Below are 16,766 nucleotides of genomic sequence, written 5' to 3'. Positions count from 1 at the left end.
AATAACTTCAATCGTACAAATTATCCCATTTCATCACCGAGACACTGACGCTTAAAAATAACCCCATGTTTAGGATAAAATTACTCGAGTGATAATAGTGTAAGTTATGTAACGTTAACGTTGAAGTACACAGAATATGCAATTCTATAACTGCGTTTTAAGGGTTTGCGATCTACCCAACATAGATTTATAGTTACAATACGTATGGACGTTTAAACGGGGAAAAGCAGTTTTCTTAACTCTTTGGCAAGAAACGGTACGTTGCAACACTTGTAGTGTTTGGAGGAGCGGTATTTTTTAGATGGACGAGAGCCAGTTCTAGCGAGAGGTCAGAGTGGTCTAATTTCAGAAAGCTAGTTCAGGTTTTCGAAAAGGTTTACTGAGGACAGAAGTCAGTGTGCTGGTGGATACCGAGAGATCAATGCCTATCTCTTTGTCCTAAAGACGCTAGGCGCGAGCCCGGAATTGTTTTTCACATTACTTTAGGCTAGACATAGGGGTTGCGGCATTATCACTTTAGGTGCCTATGGATACCGTGCAGATCAATGCCTATGGACACTACAGTCCTTTCACAAAATTTATGCGGTTTGAGGGGAGGTTCCCCCACTAAGTTTTAGCAATTGTATGTTTGCAGCTGATTGACGTTTTGGCAAACCTCAGCTGTTGTGCTATAGTTTTAAATATAGGATGAAGTGGAGGAGATACAATTCTTCCCCGCCTAATTTTTTTGAACGCAGTATAGAATTCTGCCTGTAGACTTCTAGTCTTATCATGTTGCAAAATCTGAAGTCTAAATTTAAAGTGAAATTATTTCATGTCCAGTTCAATTGAATTTAAATGCATTCCTATTTTGCATCACTTCTTTTAGTATACAATTTTTAACACCTTACGCTTTTTTCCTTGGCTATAACACAAGAGGGCAATAGTAATAGATATATTTGAATTACCTTTGTGGGGTTTCCCGAGTTCTTGTAGGTAATATATTTGTCACATGCTATGCATTTATCCACCTTGAATGGCTTCTTCAGTGGTCTTCTCGAATTCATCTTTTATACTCGTGACTTGAATTCATTGACCTGACCGTGATACTATGACCGCCTGTGTAAATATTTTCGTAAGTATATATTACAGTGTTGGTAATTAGAATGTGGATTATTCACCCATCCGACCATAAAACAGGAAATTTCAAACTACCCTCGATTGTCAATAGGCCCAAATTCAAATTCCAACAACCCTAGACCGAAAATTAAACTGAGGAAGAAAGACCTCTAAACATCCTCCTAGGATCAACCCGACCGTGATACTATAGTGACCACACATGTGTACACTATAGTGTCAGTGTAAAGTGATACGGAGGCCCTTGAAGATGCCACACAAGCTGGTGAAAAGCATGACACAAACATCTTACCTACCCCTTCGTACCTCACACTCGACACTACTCTCACCTATAGTTTTTATTCCCCCCATTATGTCCATTGCCTATTTGATTACCTTTGTTTGATTGTTTGTTTTTGTGTTGTGTAGGACCTACACAAGAACTGCAGGCTAAAAAACAAAGGTAATCAAATAGGCAATGGACATAATGGGGGGAATTAAAGCTATAGGTAAGAGTAGTGTCGATTGTGAGCTATGAAGGTGAGGATGTCATGCAAAGATATTTAGGTTGTCACTAGATTATAAAGGGGATCATAAGGTATGAACACGCTGACGTTAAAGTTTATGTTTGTTAACAATATAAGGTCAAAGTTCACGTTTACACATGCATCGTCACCAATGCATCAACATAGCGTCGATATCACCAATCAACAGTTCGTTGAGTTGTATCAGTTCCAGTGCGTGCGACTGTCCACGTAGGCCCCTGGATTTCATTAGTTGTTGCCTCCATTCGAGTGGTAATAAATTAGTTTGAACAACCGGCGTTTGTTTAGGACGGACAACTGTCGCTTTGTCTCTCACGCTGTCAGGCTCGCCGTGGGACCATCATCAAGTAGATGTAGACTAAATAAACGTCAAAATTACTCCCTCGATTGCGCAATTTGTCTAGATCAATCGATTATGTTGATTCTTGCTGATAGGTAACATCTTGATTATTTCCAACACTAAAATATGTCTATATTGCATAGTCGTTGATTGCGAAAACACTATGGTAACTTCTAAGTTTACTGTCAAATTATACGGGTTAAATGTGAGGATTTAATTTAATTAAATTGGAAACTTTACTGTTTACTGATATGTATATTCTGTAAAAGAATACAAATTCTTGTCTAGGTAAGATCTGCAGAAAGAAAACAAAAATAACGCTTTGTTATGCGTAATAAGTCAGTAGTAGGTTAGTTTAGGTTTCATCAATTATTATTTCGTGGTTCCTAATACCGGTTATTCTTATTATGTTTAGTCATGTTTATTTAGAATGTTTTGTTTTTATCAAGCACGGCTAGCCTCTCGATTAATATTCGTCTATAGTAGGTTAACTCAACGTTTTCCGGGGAAAAGCTATACCAAAATCGGTGCTAAAACCCCGGAAAACCACGTGCTACTCAGTCGAGCAATGTGAACAGGTGAAAGTAAGCAAAAGAATTCGTTTTCTTTGCTATATGTGAAAATGAGTGTATTTATTTATTTATTTATTCGACAATTATTTTTGCTTTAGTATAATTTTGAGTCAATGCTGGAAGGTTAAGTTAAATCGGGCGATGACTAGTAAAAGAGTTTGAAATTTCTGCAATTTTTAATTATGTAGAATAAGTTAATTAGAAACAGTTACTTAACAGCGGAGCTGGTATTGTAAGTTGTCTACATCATATAAATTTCAATATTATGTGTAGTGTATATAAACATCCATCTTCAGTTATTGGACATCAGTTAATAATTTTGAGACTGGACCGAAAACGTGTGTAACAGATTTTTTGTATAAATTACTGATGTTGGGGTTACGACCCCATTGTTTGATAAGCGGTGATAACTACCAAGCCCTGAGGGGCAGAACTGATATTTCCAGGAATTTGTGCCTTCGTTGACGTAAGAAAGATAATAGCTCGATGTAAACATTTTCAAGAGGACAAAGTTTAACTACTCAGTCCAAAGTTAATCTGTGTAACATAGAACAAATCTTTAACTTTCGAAATGTTATATACGATTATACGTAAACAATAATAAAAAAATAATCACTTCAGCGTATGCACGAACATTGCATACCCTGAATAAACGCAAATTGCATTATAATGCATAAATAAATGTTACACACGCGTGCGTTGACTGGCAATTTCAGGTGCTTAATCACAAACCTTAACATACTGCCATGACAACAATGTGTACGGTACGCAATTTAGAACGAGAGCATTTTAAATGTACAGTTTTTTTTTTTTTTTTTCATTTTCCCGTAACCTATAACTAATAAGCTTTAAATAGATAAATTGACTTTATTAAAATACTCAGCCACTTAGCCACGAATACTTTAAATTGAATACTGTTGGTATACAGAAAGGTGCAAAAGTATAGGCGATATACACAGTAAGTTAACGTAAAAGTATTGTTTTATAGAACTTGAAGTAAGAAAAAAACTTGATTAACAATGCTTCAAAATACAAAATTGGGGTTTTAAGCTCTGCACTTCTTCTATGATTTAATGGTAAACATTCGGAAAACCCCAAAAATTTTTAAAATTTTCAAATCCCACACTTCATTCCCATGACCTGATCTTGGCGGTTCGCGAACTCATTTAAGTTTATCCAGCACTACGCATTCAGGTTGAATTCCATCAAAGTTGAGCCAATATTTCTCTAGTTATTGTGTTCACGTACAAACACACACAGTAAATATAACGGTTTGAACGAATAGTGTTTTGGCCACTTGGACACATTAAAAAATGAATCGATCCCTGGTTTAGATCTTTCCGTGTTGCCTACGGTAATAGCTCCTTCCCTATAAGTAAATTCGCTAAAACAAAACTTCGATGAACATTTCAACAGTTTATAGTAACTGCAGTACACATAACTGAATATATTGTAGTAAATGCATACAATTTTTCTAATTACAGTGTTGTATGTCATATAACTATATCAAAGGTGTGGTTAAAGGTATCATTAGTATATAACTAAGAGTAGCGTATGTATATGCAGTTTGTTCAAGACGTAAATTGCTAACGTTAGATAAATGTTTTGCTGAGTTAAATTTATCTTTTAAAAAGACAATATACAGGGAAAATATTATTTATAACGAGATCAGTTCAAATTTGTGTATACATAGTTTGTTTTGAAATGCAATGATATCATTGCAAAATGTAACAGCAAAACTGACCAATGGAATTGGTTTCGTAAAGAGAAATTGTATCCATACCTTTAGCATACTATGGAGAGAACCTATTCCCAAGAGCGCTCCCGGCAAACTGAAGTCGCTGTAGTAGTCTGAAGTCTACAACTACTCGTCTACTCCGCCCAACAATCGATGAGATATTTGATCTATTGCCTCTCTGTTCACAACTCTCCTCCGGTGTATCAAAGAATCAGAAGGAACAAGATTTTGTAAAGATTTAAGATTTACTCCCTTACAGAGTAAATAGGTGGATAACTTTGAATGTTTCATGTAACTTGTATTTGTTGTGTGCATACAGGGGGACAGCAGTAGGCTTAGTTGTAATTGGTTGGTAATTACATTTTCACGACAATTTGTTTTGGGTGTGCCTGTAAAAATGCTAAGTAGTTTTCCTTCTCAATTAATACCACCAACTGATTTTTTTCTATTATTATTGCACTTGTGTCATCAAGGTTGTTAAAATTACCAACGATCAGCGAAAATTGAGTTTGAAGGGAATTTACAAGAAACTTGTTTACTATGAAAGAGTTGATATGGATAGAAGTGTCTTGCACACATTCAACAACAATATTACCGTACGTATTTATACATCCCATTTGTATTTATTTGATATTTTAATCATTTTTTTACTTAGTTCTATTAAACAATACTTTTCTCTTAACTTTGGTTACTACGTTATACAGGGTGTCCCGTAACTCTCTGGACACATGTATACAGTGTTATTGCTTAGGTCAAGACAAACACATTTCACCATAGGAACATGCCTAGTTTACTGACTGTCAGTATTTATGTGTTTTTTACAAAAACGTTAATAACTCCTAAACGGTTTGGAATACAGCTTTGAGATTATGCAAAACTTATTAAGAGTTATCTTTTTTTAAAATTATACTAAAAAATCATTAACCGTTTCAAAATGGCAGCACCTCAAAATATTTGATGCCAAATTTCACGAAAACCGTTAACTTAACTAACAAATTGCAAAAGACAAAACATTTAGTAAATTTTATGTAGTTTTCAATGATACCTTATTTGTTAAGAACGGATAAATAATAACAGAGAAATGCCTTTTTTTCCAAATGCATGAGCACTTTTCTCCATTTAAACAATGCTAATACTCCTTTTACGTTGTTTAGCATTGTTTAAATGGAGAAAAGTTGTCATGCATTTGGAAAGAAGGCATTTCTCTGTTATTATTTATCCGTTCTTAACAAATAAGGTATCATTGAAAACTACATAAAATTTACTAAATGTTTTGTCTTTTGCAATTTGTTAGTTAAGTTAACGGTTTTCGTGAAATTTGGCATCAAATATTAAAGTGCTGCCATTTTGAAACGGTTAATGATTTTTTAGTATAATTTTAAACAAAGATAAGTCTTAATAAGATAAACAGTTTTGAAAAATCTCAACGCTGTATTCAAAACCGTTTAGGAGTTATTAATGTTTTTGTAAAAACACATAAATACCGACAGTCGGTAAACTAGTCACCGCAGACCCATGTTCCTATGGTGAAATGTGTTTGTCTTGACCTAAGCAATAACGAACGCTATATACGTGTCCAGAGAGTTACGGGACACCCTGTATAGCTATACTTTTGGACCTTTCTTTCTCTATACCAACCGTATTCAATTAAAAATATCCGTGACTAAGAGGCTGACTATTTTAATAAAGTTTATTTATTTATTTGCGTTATATAACTATTTTACAATCATGTATAACATTCATTCATTCACATAAATTTGAGCTGGTAATAACAACCGTTTTCAGCGAAGTCAATGGAAAGACGTACAGTACGCTTTGGAAGTTCTAGGATTATGTTGTCTATTTTAGTTAAATTCATGTTTCGAATCCCATCCAACATTTTGGACTATATATTTCGTATAGTGCATCATATGAAATAACAAATTAATAAGGTAGTTTCTCAGAATATAAGAGTTACGTGTATATCACGAGTATACATACACATTCCGTGACAACGATGTTTGATGCATAAAATGGTAGAGCACATAAGCAATCCCTTTAGCCCTCATCAATTATATCACATCAGCATCTGTTTATGCTCTGGCTGAAGACTTTCTCGACCAAGTAGGGAGTTAATTTGGGTCAAGTGGGGCTTCTTTCTGATGGGTTAATTGTTCAGTTCCCATCACCATATCCTGCCGGAGCACTTTCTTAATCAAACTATCGTTTGATTAGCATTGCCCTTCCTAAGACAACAACTATAATAATAAACTACTGCATCATATATTAAGTAAATTGTTAAATCAATCGCATCTAAGAGATATTATCGAAGCACAGAGTAAAACCATTTTAACGTTAGCTAAACGATTTCTTATCTTAAATATTTGTCTATTATTGCGTCGTTGATCTGGTTGATGGCTTATGTGGTATGGCCAATGAGGTCGTGGATCCAATTTAAGAATAAATCCAAATTTCCGCCAGACAGCTCAAAAAGAATATGCTCGTTCAGGACATGTTTTGGTGTACGAAAACCATCGTCAGTTTCAGGTACAGTACTTGTGAAGTTGCCCAGTTCGAAACCTTGTCATGTAGGATAAGACACCCACCACAGCAAATCTACAGACTAGGCGAACTTCCATTTGCCTAATTACCATAAATGACATTAGGATTAACACGTACTTAGGTTTGCTGATACAGGGAGGGAATGTGTGTTTTTTTTTAGTAAAATGTGCATAACTTGTGTTAAATAAATAAATTTACTAAATTTGATCGACATATATTCACAAACAGGATCCATATACAACAGTTTACTTATTCGTCATAAGAATAACGTCATAGGAATGTTTCATTTTTTTTATTTCCTCTGTAACCAACAACCAATACACTGTAAACACACTACAAGATACTGAATTATTTGATTTTTTAGTTCTTCAAAATGGTTTGGATAAAAATGGGGAAAATTGGGTTTTTAAGGGGAAAAAATAGAATCCACAATTTTACCCCATAGCCCTTTTTCCATAGCCCGATCCTACTGGTTCGCAAACTCGTTTGAATAAACGCAGGTTTACACGTTCGTACCAAATTTCGTCCAAATCGGATCACTCGATGTATCGTCCTAACGGACCCTAAATGAAGAGCCGTGTATATGAGTTTGAACGGATGGTGTTTTTGGCCACTGGGGATATCAAAACGAAAAAGTAAAACGGCCTCGGGTCCAGGTCTTACCATGACAGCTACGGCAATAGCTATTCTCTATATGGGACATTCCCTCACAGTACTCGCCTACGAATGACAACAACAATGAACTACACGCATTCGAACAAATAAAATTTAAGGGCCCTAACGGGGGTGTCCCAGACCAGGAGGGGGTTCTTGGGGGTTCTTCCCCGGAAAATTTGCCACTTTTAAAGCCGTTTGGTACACTACACACTACCTTAAAGATTAATTTGCCATCCTATGGATCAGCTTAGTTCTGTCTGGTTAATGTAGGGACATTTAGTTTAATACTTGTTTCCTGTTGTTTCGGGTTTTAACATTAAACTAGTTTAAACCAAATTAAACGACATAATTGTAAACAATTAACCAGCTCTTCCTTGGTACCAAACCAGTCGCGTTCGATGGTACCGGACCAATCGAATTTCCATTTGCATACTAAAATAGTTCTTTCAACACTTTAGAAGTTTCCAGTTTAACGATACGTAGGTTTCCTACTACACTACAGGAAAGATAGTAAACTGATTTTAAATGAAAAGTTAATAGCTTAGTATGTAACAATCTAATTTCTTTATATACCATTTTGTAAAGCTTGAAAAATGTGTATATTGGAGCGTTGTTATACCATTTATGGTTACGAAACAAATTCAACAACCCTTTAATTTAACATTTCCATAATGGTCTTATAGAGAATAAATACACTGTTGTAGCTTGCTTGTTCGTGGATATATTTTGATAAAATTTTGCAGATTTATTTATTTTGTATTAAGCTATGAACATTTTACTAATAAAGCACACTTTATTACCCTCCCTGTAGCAGAAAAAGTACTCTTAAACCGAAATAGATAATGAATCTGACATGATTAAGGAAATAATATCTTATAAACAAACATATCGTGCAAGTAATAATGATGTGTTACCTCTAGTTCGTTTTCCAAAAACTCCTTTTTTAAGCGCCTGGTCGTAGTAGCCCAGACAAGTAGGGACAGGACCCGCACTAGATTTCATTAAACTGAACTATTTATACAACTAAAAAAGGTTAATTCGTTATAAACAAGACACGGAAACCTGAAAGCGTGAATAAAAATCAAGTTTTTTCGGATACTAGAGGCTGATGAACTCACACATTCCCGAATACCCATTCAAAAACTGTGTGAATAAAGGTTTTGCTACTTTGTTATAAACAAACAATTTGGTCTGCCTCTTGTTGACAACTAACGCAATGTTGTTGTCTACTTTCTGTTGGCACCTTTCCACAACAGAGCTATCATAAGCTAAAATTAGAACGGCTTCACAAGCCACTGCTATGCCACCACGATAGCATTCTACTACTACCGGCTGATCACTGATGCAACCCAACTATGAACAAATAACAAACATAGTTTAAATGATTATATAAGGTACTTAAATAATATTTTCAAAATTTTGAAAAGTGGGAAATTTAAACCAAACCCAGTCAAAATACATTTTGCTTTTAATTAATTTGGTGGACTGTTTAAGTCATGGCAAGTTAAAACCGTAGGTCTCATATGTTAATGTTAAAGACCTGGACCAGAAACGGATTTTATTTTTCGTTTTAGCAAACCTAAGTACTCGTTAACATTAATATGTTATTTAAATATGAACTAATGTTGACGTTTTAAGGAAATATTTTAGTGTAAATCTAGCCAGGAGAATGGAAATTCGCTTAGTCTGCAGGTTTGCTGCGAAGTGTTCTAATATGTGAAATTCGCTAAACAAGCCGCCATAGAAAGATCTCACGAGAAACATTTTTAAGGAAACCGTTTTGAATCTTTGAAACAAACTATTGCAATATTAAGACATTGAAGATATTTGATTTTTAGTTTCGCCCAAAAAGCTTTAAGAAATTATGATTTAATACATAAGAATGCAGTAAGTATTGGATATATAACAATAACCTATTTTTGTTTCGTGCGTAAATGGCATTTTTAACCTTGAAATTTCAGGACGCCACAATAGTAGTTTTCGTTTTTTCTTATAAACCTCTTGGTTAACAAGAAATGGTCCACCAGATGATAAGCCACTGAAATATCTTATGATATTTTACATGATTTTAAATTTTTTTAACTATTTTTGTTATAACTTTACAATAAAATCCTCAATTTGAATTACATTTGCAGACATAAAAATGTGTATGTGAATGTTTAAACTGTTTGGTCCATTACTCGTAATATCAATGTCATTATCGATAGGCCCCTAAAAATAGAAAAATGACCTCTTTTAATTATTTTAGTTGACTAATGAGTAATGATAGGCTATATACTAACCGTCAGGGTCTTTCATGGGTGGTCCTTTCAATCTTTTCACGATGCACCAATAGAGAATCTCTCTTCGTCGAAGTCGAAGCGTATCTCACAAAAGATATTCAAAACAAGTAATTGCTTTGAAATATGACAACATTTTATCCATGTATGGAATTGAAATAAGTTAAACTATGAAATGTGTTTATGGACTAAGCGATTTTACTCGGTTAGGAAAACGTGTTTGTGCAAAAGACACTTCTGTCATTCGATAGTAAATAATTTGAAGAAAAATAAAACCATATCCCAAATGTGGCTCCCAATGAAGAGAAGGCAGTTTTTAAAGAAAAGATATATCGTTTTGAAGAACGAGAATTTTCCTAATTGCGGAATGATGATTGATTTAGGAATCGAGAACCAAACTGAAACCTATTAAATGAAGAAAACGTATGTCGAAGTGAAATGGAACGAAAATTAACACAAAAACAATAAAAAGGAGAAGCGAAACAAATTTGATGGATCTTGGTTTGAGATGATGGTCATCAAGACCGCAAAACGCACGTGAAAGTTGACGTGATCGTGGATGTACGCAACACACTCTCTCATACTTGTGTCTGTGTTAAATGACCAGAGCTACATTTATACATCAATAAAACGAGACAAGATTGCAAAGGCATTGGTCAGTAGATAGCAAAACACTAGGCCCTCTCATAAGCGGCGACTTGAAAAGTTCCTCATGATGAACATGATTGTTTACTACCGTAAACCAACACGATTAAATCAAATTAAAATATTGTTCATTTCACTGTAAGTTTGCATCAGACATAATAAATGCTTACAGTTAGATATACTTGAATTCCATTAATAACTAGACACATTTGATCGAGAATAATTATAACGTCAGCAAAGCGAAACTTTCTACCCCAAAAGGAGAAAAATTACTAAGTTAGGGATTTTTTTAATTTTTTTTTATAACAAGTAAGTATACGAATAAAGTGTGACAATGATTTATTTATGGAATTTATTTATTTCATACTATACTATTGGGAATAAATATGTATGGAGTATTTATGGAAATATCCTATATATTAAAACATGACAGGGGTTTTTTATTTCACGATTCTGAATCAACCACTTGACGGATTTTCATAATTTTTATGTTGAAAGAAAGAGAATATTGAGAACTAGGGAATGTCGAAGCCATAATTTTAGTTTAGGGTATCAGTTTTTAGAAAATAAGTTTAAAATTTTTAAAAGTCTAGCAGCCGACGCTAACATTTTACACTATATAGCTTTTGGTATAATACCATTTGCTTAACGTAACAGCTGTAAACATTAAGCGTGTGTGACACAAATTTGGCATTTGGATAATAATGACATGCATAGGTTTGACTTATTTATACTTTGTTTTAAAATGTTAAGTTATTTTTAGTGCAATATAATTTTTTTTACTAACAACTGGTTAAATATATAAAATTATTGTATAGAACTATCAGGTTAGTTTACTATTCTGTGATTTTCCATTGATTATAGGAAATGAGAAAGATTCTATAACCACTGACGTATACAAAATGAGGCTCTGCCCCTGAGTCTTCAAAGGAATGACAAATTAATTTTCTTTTCAACTTTTTGCGGAAAGAATAGGAAAATAACAATGTTTACATGTTTTAATTCATCTTGGCAGCTTTTTGTTTACAATAAATATTTAATATTTATATTTATTTCTGCTGGTTCTAGCTGCTAGTTACCAGCGGCGAGAAAACCAGCTCCGTGTGACAGGAGCTGAAGCTTATATATATATTACAATTAATTTTATTTTTTTTTTGCACTTTTTAATTCTACGATGGCTGATCATAGACAAAACATCACTTCTAATACCAACAGATGACATTATTTTTGTTAACTACGCACTCAGTTCCAATTACATCACCAAACTTGTAAGCTGTAGTGCTAGTTCTCCAGCTTCGTCTGACAGGACTTCTAGCGCGCTGGAGAACTAGCAACTAAAGCTGCTGGATCTTGCAGCGAGAACTAGCTGCTGCAACAAGCTACGTGTGACAGGGGCTTTATATAGGCCTGGGGATAGCCCCCCCCCCCCCTATATGTCGGATTGGAATCAGTTTTACAATTTAATTTGAAATAATTGGTCGTATAACACCTGTTTTTTTATAGGCCTACTGTTCTTGAAAACAGTAGTACAATGTCACCTTTATCATTACACACACTTGTGGCCCGGAGCTAATCGATACGCCACCTTTGTTTTACTAATACTACTCGAAAACCCTTTTTAACGATAATATAAGGTATACATGTTTTATATAAAAACCAAATTCGTGGCGTTACATCTGTGTTTACCTTATGAGTTGTGTGATCAAAATGGTTTACTTCCACTACTACTAGTCTTTAGTTTACTTTTTCCTTATTACTGTATTTAATTCAGCCAACATGGTTACTTAGCAACCCATAAGACCAATGTTAAAAAAATGTGACTTTCAGTTTCATTTTTCTACGTGCAGTAAAGTCGTTTTTAGGCCAGAAATAAACAATTTAGAATATTTGAAGAAAATCGTCGAAGCAGTTTTCGAGATCTTTGTGCAAGCAAACATACATACATACATAAAAGCAAAAATTACTCATATAAGAATATAGGATTTTTCCTATGTAATTCTTAGATGAAAAACTGGACATTTTAGGGCACCTCACCCCTTTGAGGATGGGAAATTGCAAAATTTTAAACCTTGCGAAACTACGAAATTCTTACTTCTTACGAATTTCTTACTTTTTACGAATTGTTTGGAGACTTCAAATGTTGAACTCCGTTCACCAATGAATGAGGAGTACTGATTACAAAAAAAAATTGCCTCACTTATTACATATACAGAGTGGCTGAAATGTAACTTGCACCCCCCCTTAACTTTTCAACCATTTAATATATTCGAAATCGGTTTGCGGCAACCTTCTTAGATATGAGGGGCTACAATAATTATGGTAAATTTTGAAAACTTTGCCCTTAGGGGTATCGGGGGTAGGGGTAGCCCAAAATTTTCAAATGACAAGTATAGTCGAGTTTAGTATCATTTTACAGGGCTTGACGAAACAAAACAATTGACATGAAGAAAACGAAAATCGGCCCACTAATAACAAAATGGCGCCCTAAAACGTATCAAATCCAAATAACCATGAGGGTGGCTGAAAATTAATTTCCACCCCCCTTTATCTTTTTAACTATTTGAGATATTTGAAATCGGTTTTCGGTAACCTGATTAGATATGTAAACAGGGGGGGGGGGCAATTGGGCTCACCGTGGACGGCTCCAGAGCCTGCCATATGCGGGCTCTCCCGAGTCATCTAAAACTATTACATCAAAATATACGTGGCCTAGCTTCAAAAAATGAGGTCATTGAAATGTTATTGGTACACGAAATACCATATATTGTTTTGTGTCCGAACATAATCTCAGGGATCATGAACTCGAAAGCTGTAAGCTAAAAAGCTATGATAATGTACTGTCCGCGAGAGTAAAGAAGTCCCTTGAGCCAAAGCTATACGCAGCTATGTTTGGAGGTTATCGCGCACTATTTGCAGGCGCTAAGCATCTGAGCGCCTCGCCTCGATGTCTGTCTGTAAACAACTGTTGTAAACATAATTACTCATATCTTTGTTTTGGTAAGTGGATTATCATCATGTGGTCATGTCATTTGATTCAGTGTAGTCTCGTGTGTTCGCGTAGTGAGTTCGTTTTGTTTTGGACGGTCCTTGTAGCTATGGATTTAAGAAAACATGGTGCTACTATACATAGTGGAGAGAGGGATTTAATTAGACGGGTGATCGAGTGTTGTGACAACGAATGTAAAGACAAAAAGTTATTAGTGCCGATAGAAAAGGCAACGGAACGTGCCGCAAACTATTGTAAAGTGTCAGAAAAAACTATTAAACGAATTAGAAAAGCCGGCAAACAAACTCCGGATGAAAAACTCTGTACACCCAGGAAAAAACGCAAGAAGGCTGACCACCATAAAGTACAAATAGATAGCTTTGATAGGCGTGTATAATTGTATAATTGTAGATGTAATACGCGATTTTTACACGAACAAAAAAATTGTCCCTACATGTAAAAAACTATTATTAGAGAAAGAATAATTTTAAATGGAGCGAATGGGCACTTCGGCGTCTCTTAAAAGATATGGGGTTCAAGTGGAAGAAATGTGGTTCCAAAAGAAAATGTTTGATTGAAAGGCTTGACATTGTTAATTGGAGGTTTAAGTATTTGCGAGAGATAAGAAAGCTAAGGGAACAAAAAAGGAAAATTTTCTATCTGGACGAAACTTGGATGGACAGTAATTTAACGTTCCAGAAATGTTGGCAAAGTGTAGACGTCGATGGTGTGTTGCCTGATATGAACGCGTCAAACCGCGTGATTGTCGTAGACATTGGGTCGAACGAAGGGTTTTTGCAGGGGGGTCGGCTTATTTATAAGGGAAACAGTGCCAAAGGAGACTACCATGGCCAAATGAATTTTTCCAACTTTGAAAAATGGATTAGGGAACGTGTATTGCCAAATTTACCGTCAAATTCAGTCATAGTCATTGACAACGCTCCGTACCATGGAGAACAGGAAGACAAAGTCCCTAATAAGTCTTCAACAAAGAAAGTAATGGTTGAGTGGTTGTCAAAACACGGCAAAGACTACGAAGAAATGACAACAAGGAAAGCGGAACTTTTTGAAGCCATTGAAAGACTTAAACCACCACAAAAAGTTTACAAAATTGATAACTTGGTACGACAACAAGGCCACACCATTTCAAGACTTTTAAGACTTTTATTTTAAGACTAGTAAGTGCGTATTGTTGCCAATTTATGAATAAGCTTGTGTATGCATACTAGCAAGGGGGCATTGATTCTAAAGCATCGAAGCAAGGGAATTTTGCGAAGAAGGGAAGTGCGAGATTACAGCTGCAAAAGTAACTGCAGGTAACGAAAACAATCTTATATAGTTCGGCCGCTTAGAAAACGACCTGTGTTCTAATGCTAAACCAATGCTGGAGGAGGTCGCTTTGCGGCCGAACTATAGCTGTATATCGACCCCCTGGACAATAGCTAGCTATTGACCTCTTCCTAGAACTTATTTCCAACGGTCTAGAAAAGAATATAAAGCCTATAGATAATTGTGGTGGGTGATTTTAATGTTAACGTATCAATACTGCAACTCGACGCTCGACTTTGTTCAGATGTTTTTAAAATGGGACTTTTTTTAGGGAGTGGAGGGGAAATATTTTAATACAAATAAAACAATGAATTACTGTGATTTGGCAAAAAATCATGTTCATTTTATACCAAATTGGTCATCATTGACAGATTTTATTTGTATACATACCTGTTATAAAAAAAAAGATTTTCAATAATCCAATTTTCACTTTCTAAGACCAATAAGTTAATAATGTATTATTGTTACCAGTATTTTATCCTTATTAATGATTTATTGATTTATATTTCGCCGTTTAGAAATTACATAATAAAATGGTGCTATTCTAACATAACCTAACCTAACCAAACCTCTAGAATGTGTAAGCAAACTCCTTTTGATGTTAGAGAAGGCATGTCAGGGTGATAGGTCGTGCTTTATGTGAATTGGTGACTGCATTAAGTCCTTTGAAGGTAGGTTAGATTAGGTAAGTTAAAGTTTAGGTTATAATGTATCGAGTTGTTAGTTTATGTTGCCGGCAGACTGTTTTTGTAAAATTAAAATCCTGAGAAAAACACTTCAAATTACTTTTTAAAAAATGCTTGCATTTTTTGAAATAGTAATTTGAAGTGTTTTTTCTGGATTTTAATTTTACAAAAACAGTCTGCAGGCAACATAAACTAACAACTCGATACATTATAACCTAAACTTTACCTTCCTAATCTAACCTAACTTCAAAACACTTAATTACCTGAATTACCTCCCTCGACGTCCATGACCAGCTCTTGCTGGATAGACAGAGTCAAACTATTTACAATTAATATACATATTTAAAAATTTACATTTTGCAGTTTAGGCTTCAGGTTAGACGCATATTTCAAAAAATTCGTCCAGGGAGTACATGGGCCTTGCCAGTAGCCACTCTCTCAGTTGATTTTTAAAATCCTGGGCTCGAATGTTTTTCAAGTATTGGGGCAATCGGTTGCATTGTATTATCCTAACAGCCAACATAGGGAAACTGTTCTTTTTTTATTCAGTCTGCAGTAAGGGATATCAAGGTTGGATTTTGACCTTGTATTGTGGACATGTAGGTCTTCTCTCAATGCATAATTGGCAATGTTGGTCTTTAAGTCATTTAGGGTGATAAGGATGTACTGATTATATACTGTTTGGATGTTAAGGTTTCTGAAAAGGGGTCTACAATGTTCGTCGTAGTCAGCAGATGAAATGACTCTAACCGCCTTTTGTATCAGAAGTACATCCTTACAACCAGCTGCATGGCCCCAAACTTCCAACCCATAGCTGAGATGGCTGTGGAACAAAGCAAAGTAAACAGTCAACAAATACTGCTTTGTCAGCATGGGTTTGAGCCTCCTGGAGGAGATGTAATGCCCTCGCAAGCCTAGTGCAAACTTTTGTCGTATGATTTTCCCAGGTGAGTTTGGGGTCGATAGTGAAGCCCAATAATTTAACCTCAGGCAGGTTGCCAGGGATAAGATTTCGAGACAGACTACAGGTCATGTGTTGGGTTTTACCTTCATTTAGGCAGAGCTTGTTTACTTTGAACCAGTTCTTAGTAATCTCAAAAGACTGTTCAGTTTTGACCCTGGCCTTCTCAGGAGTACTTCCTTCTGCAAAGATGGTCGTATCGTCTGCAAAAAGCAAGACGTTACCAAGCTGCCCGAGGTCGTTCACCATCACCAAAAAAAGCACAGGGCCCAACACAGATCCCTGGGGCACGCCATGTTTAACTGGCAGTGGTTGTGAGTTTGCCCCTCTTACAGCCATTATCTGTTTTCGATTTGAGAGATAGGATTCAAAGGCATGCAGTGTTGACCCCC

General features: G+C 35.3%; 2 protein-coding genes across 4 annotated transcripts in view; one reads left to right on the top strand and one right to left on the bottom strand.

Annotated features, from left to right (window-relative positions):
* LOC128998032 (peroxidase-like) overlaps positions 1–10,327 on the bottom strand; it is a 31,098-nt gene extending 20,771 nt beyond the window's left edge. Inside the window, exon 1 of one of the 3 annotated variants that reach the window (XM_054423972.1) lies at positions 9,771–10,327. In XM_054423972.1, coding sequence (XP_054279947.1) covers positions 9,771–9,786 — 16 coding nt within the window. In that variant the 5' untranslated portion in view covers positions 9,787–10,327. Of the gene's footprint in view, positions 1–4,335; positions 4,430–8,402; positions 8,678–9,770 lie in introns of those variants that run through there. The other 2 variants (XM_054423971.1, XM_054423973.1) reach the window with 2 other exon arrangements.
* A 3,599-nt stretch (positions 10,328–13,926) lies between these two features.
* Positions 13,927–16,331, top strand: LOC128999064 (uncharacterized). The gene is made up of 2 exons (XM_054425420.1): positions 13,927–14,520; positions 16,179–16,331. Exons 1-2 carry the CDS (start codon positions 13,927–13,929, stop codon positions 16,329–16,331), a joined length of 747 nt encoding a protein of 248 aa, XP_054281395.1.
* The last annotated feature ends 435 nt before the right edge of the window (positions 16,332–16,766 follow it).

Source organism: Macrosteles quadrilineatus, unplaced genomic scaffold (genome assembly GCF_028750875.1).
Source record: "Macrosteles quadrilineatus isolate MER2022 unplaced genomic scaffold, UCM_ALF_1.0 Scaffold_7__1_contigs__length_78375512, whole genome shotgun sequence".
In the NCBI taxonomy this organism is placed as follows: Eukaryota; Metazoa; Arthropoda; class Insecta; order Hemiptera; family Cicadellidae; genus Macrosteles; species Macrosteles quadrilineatus.
This window is presented reverse-complemented; position numbering and strand designations above follow the sequence as displayed.

Bases quoted from the DNA above. Each gene is read 5' to 3' on its own strand.
- LOC128999064 (XM_054425420.1), top strand. From the start codon at position 13,927: ATGGGGTTCAAGTGGAAGAAATGTGGTTCCAAAAGAAAATGTTTGATT. The intron at 14,521-16,178 runs GTACGACAACAA...CTTTTGTATCAG, and splicing joins TTTACAAAATTGATAACTTG to AAGTACATCCTTACAACCAG.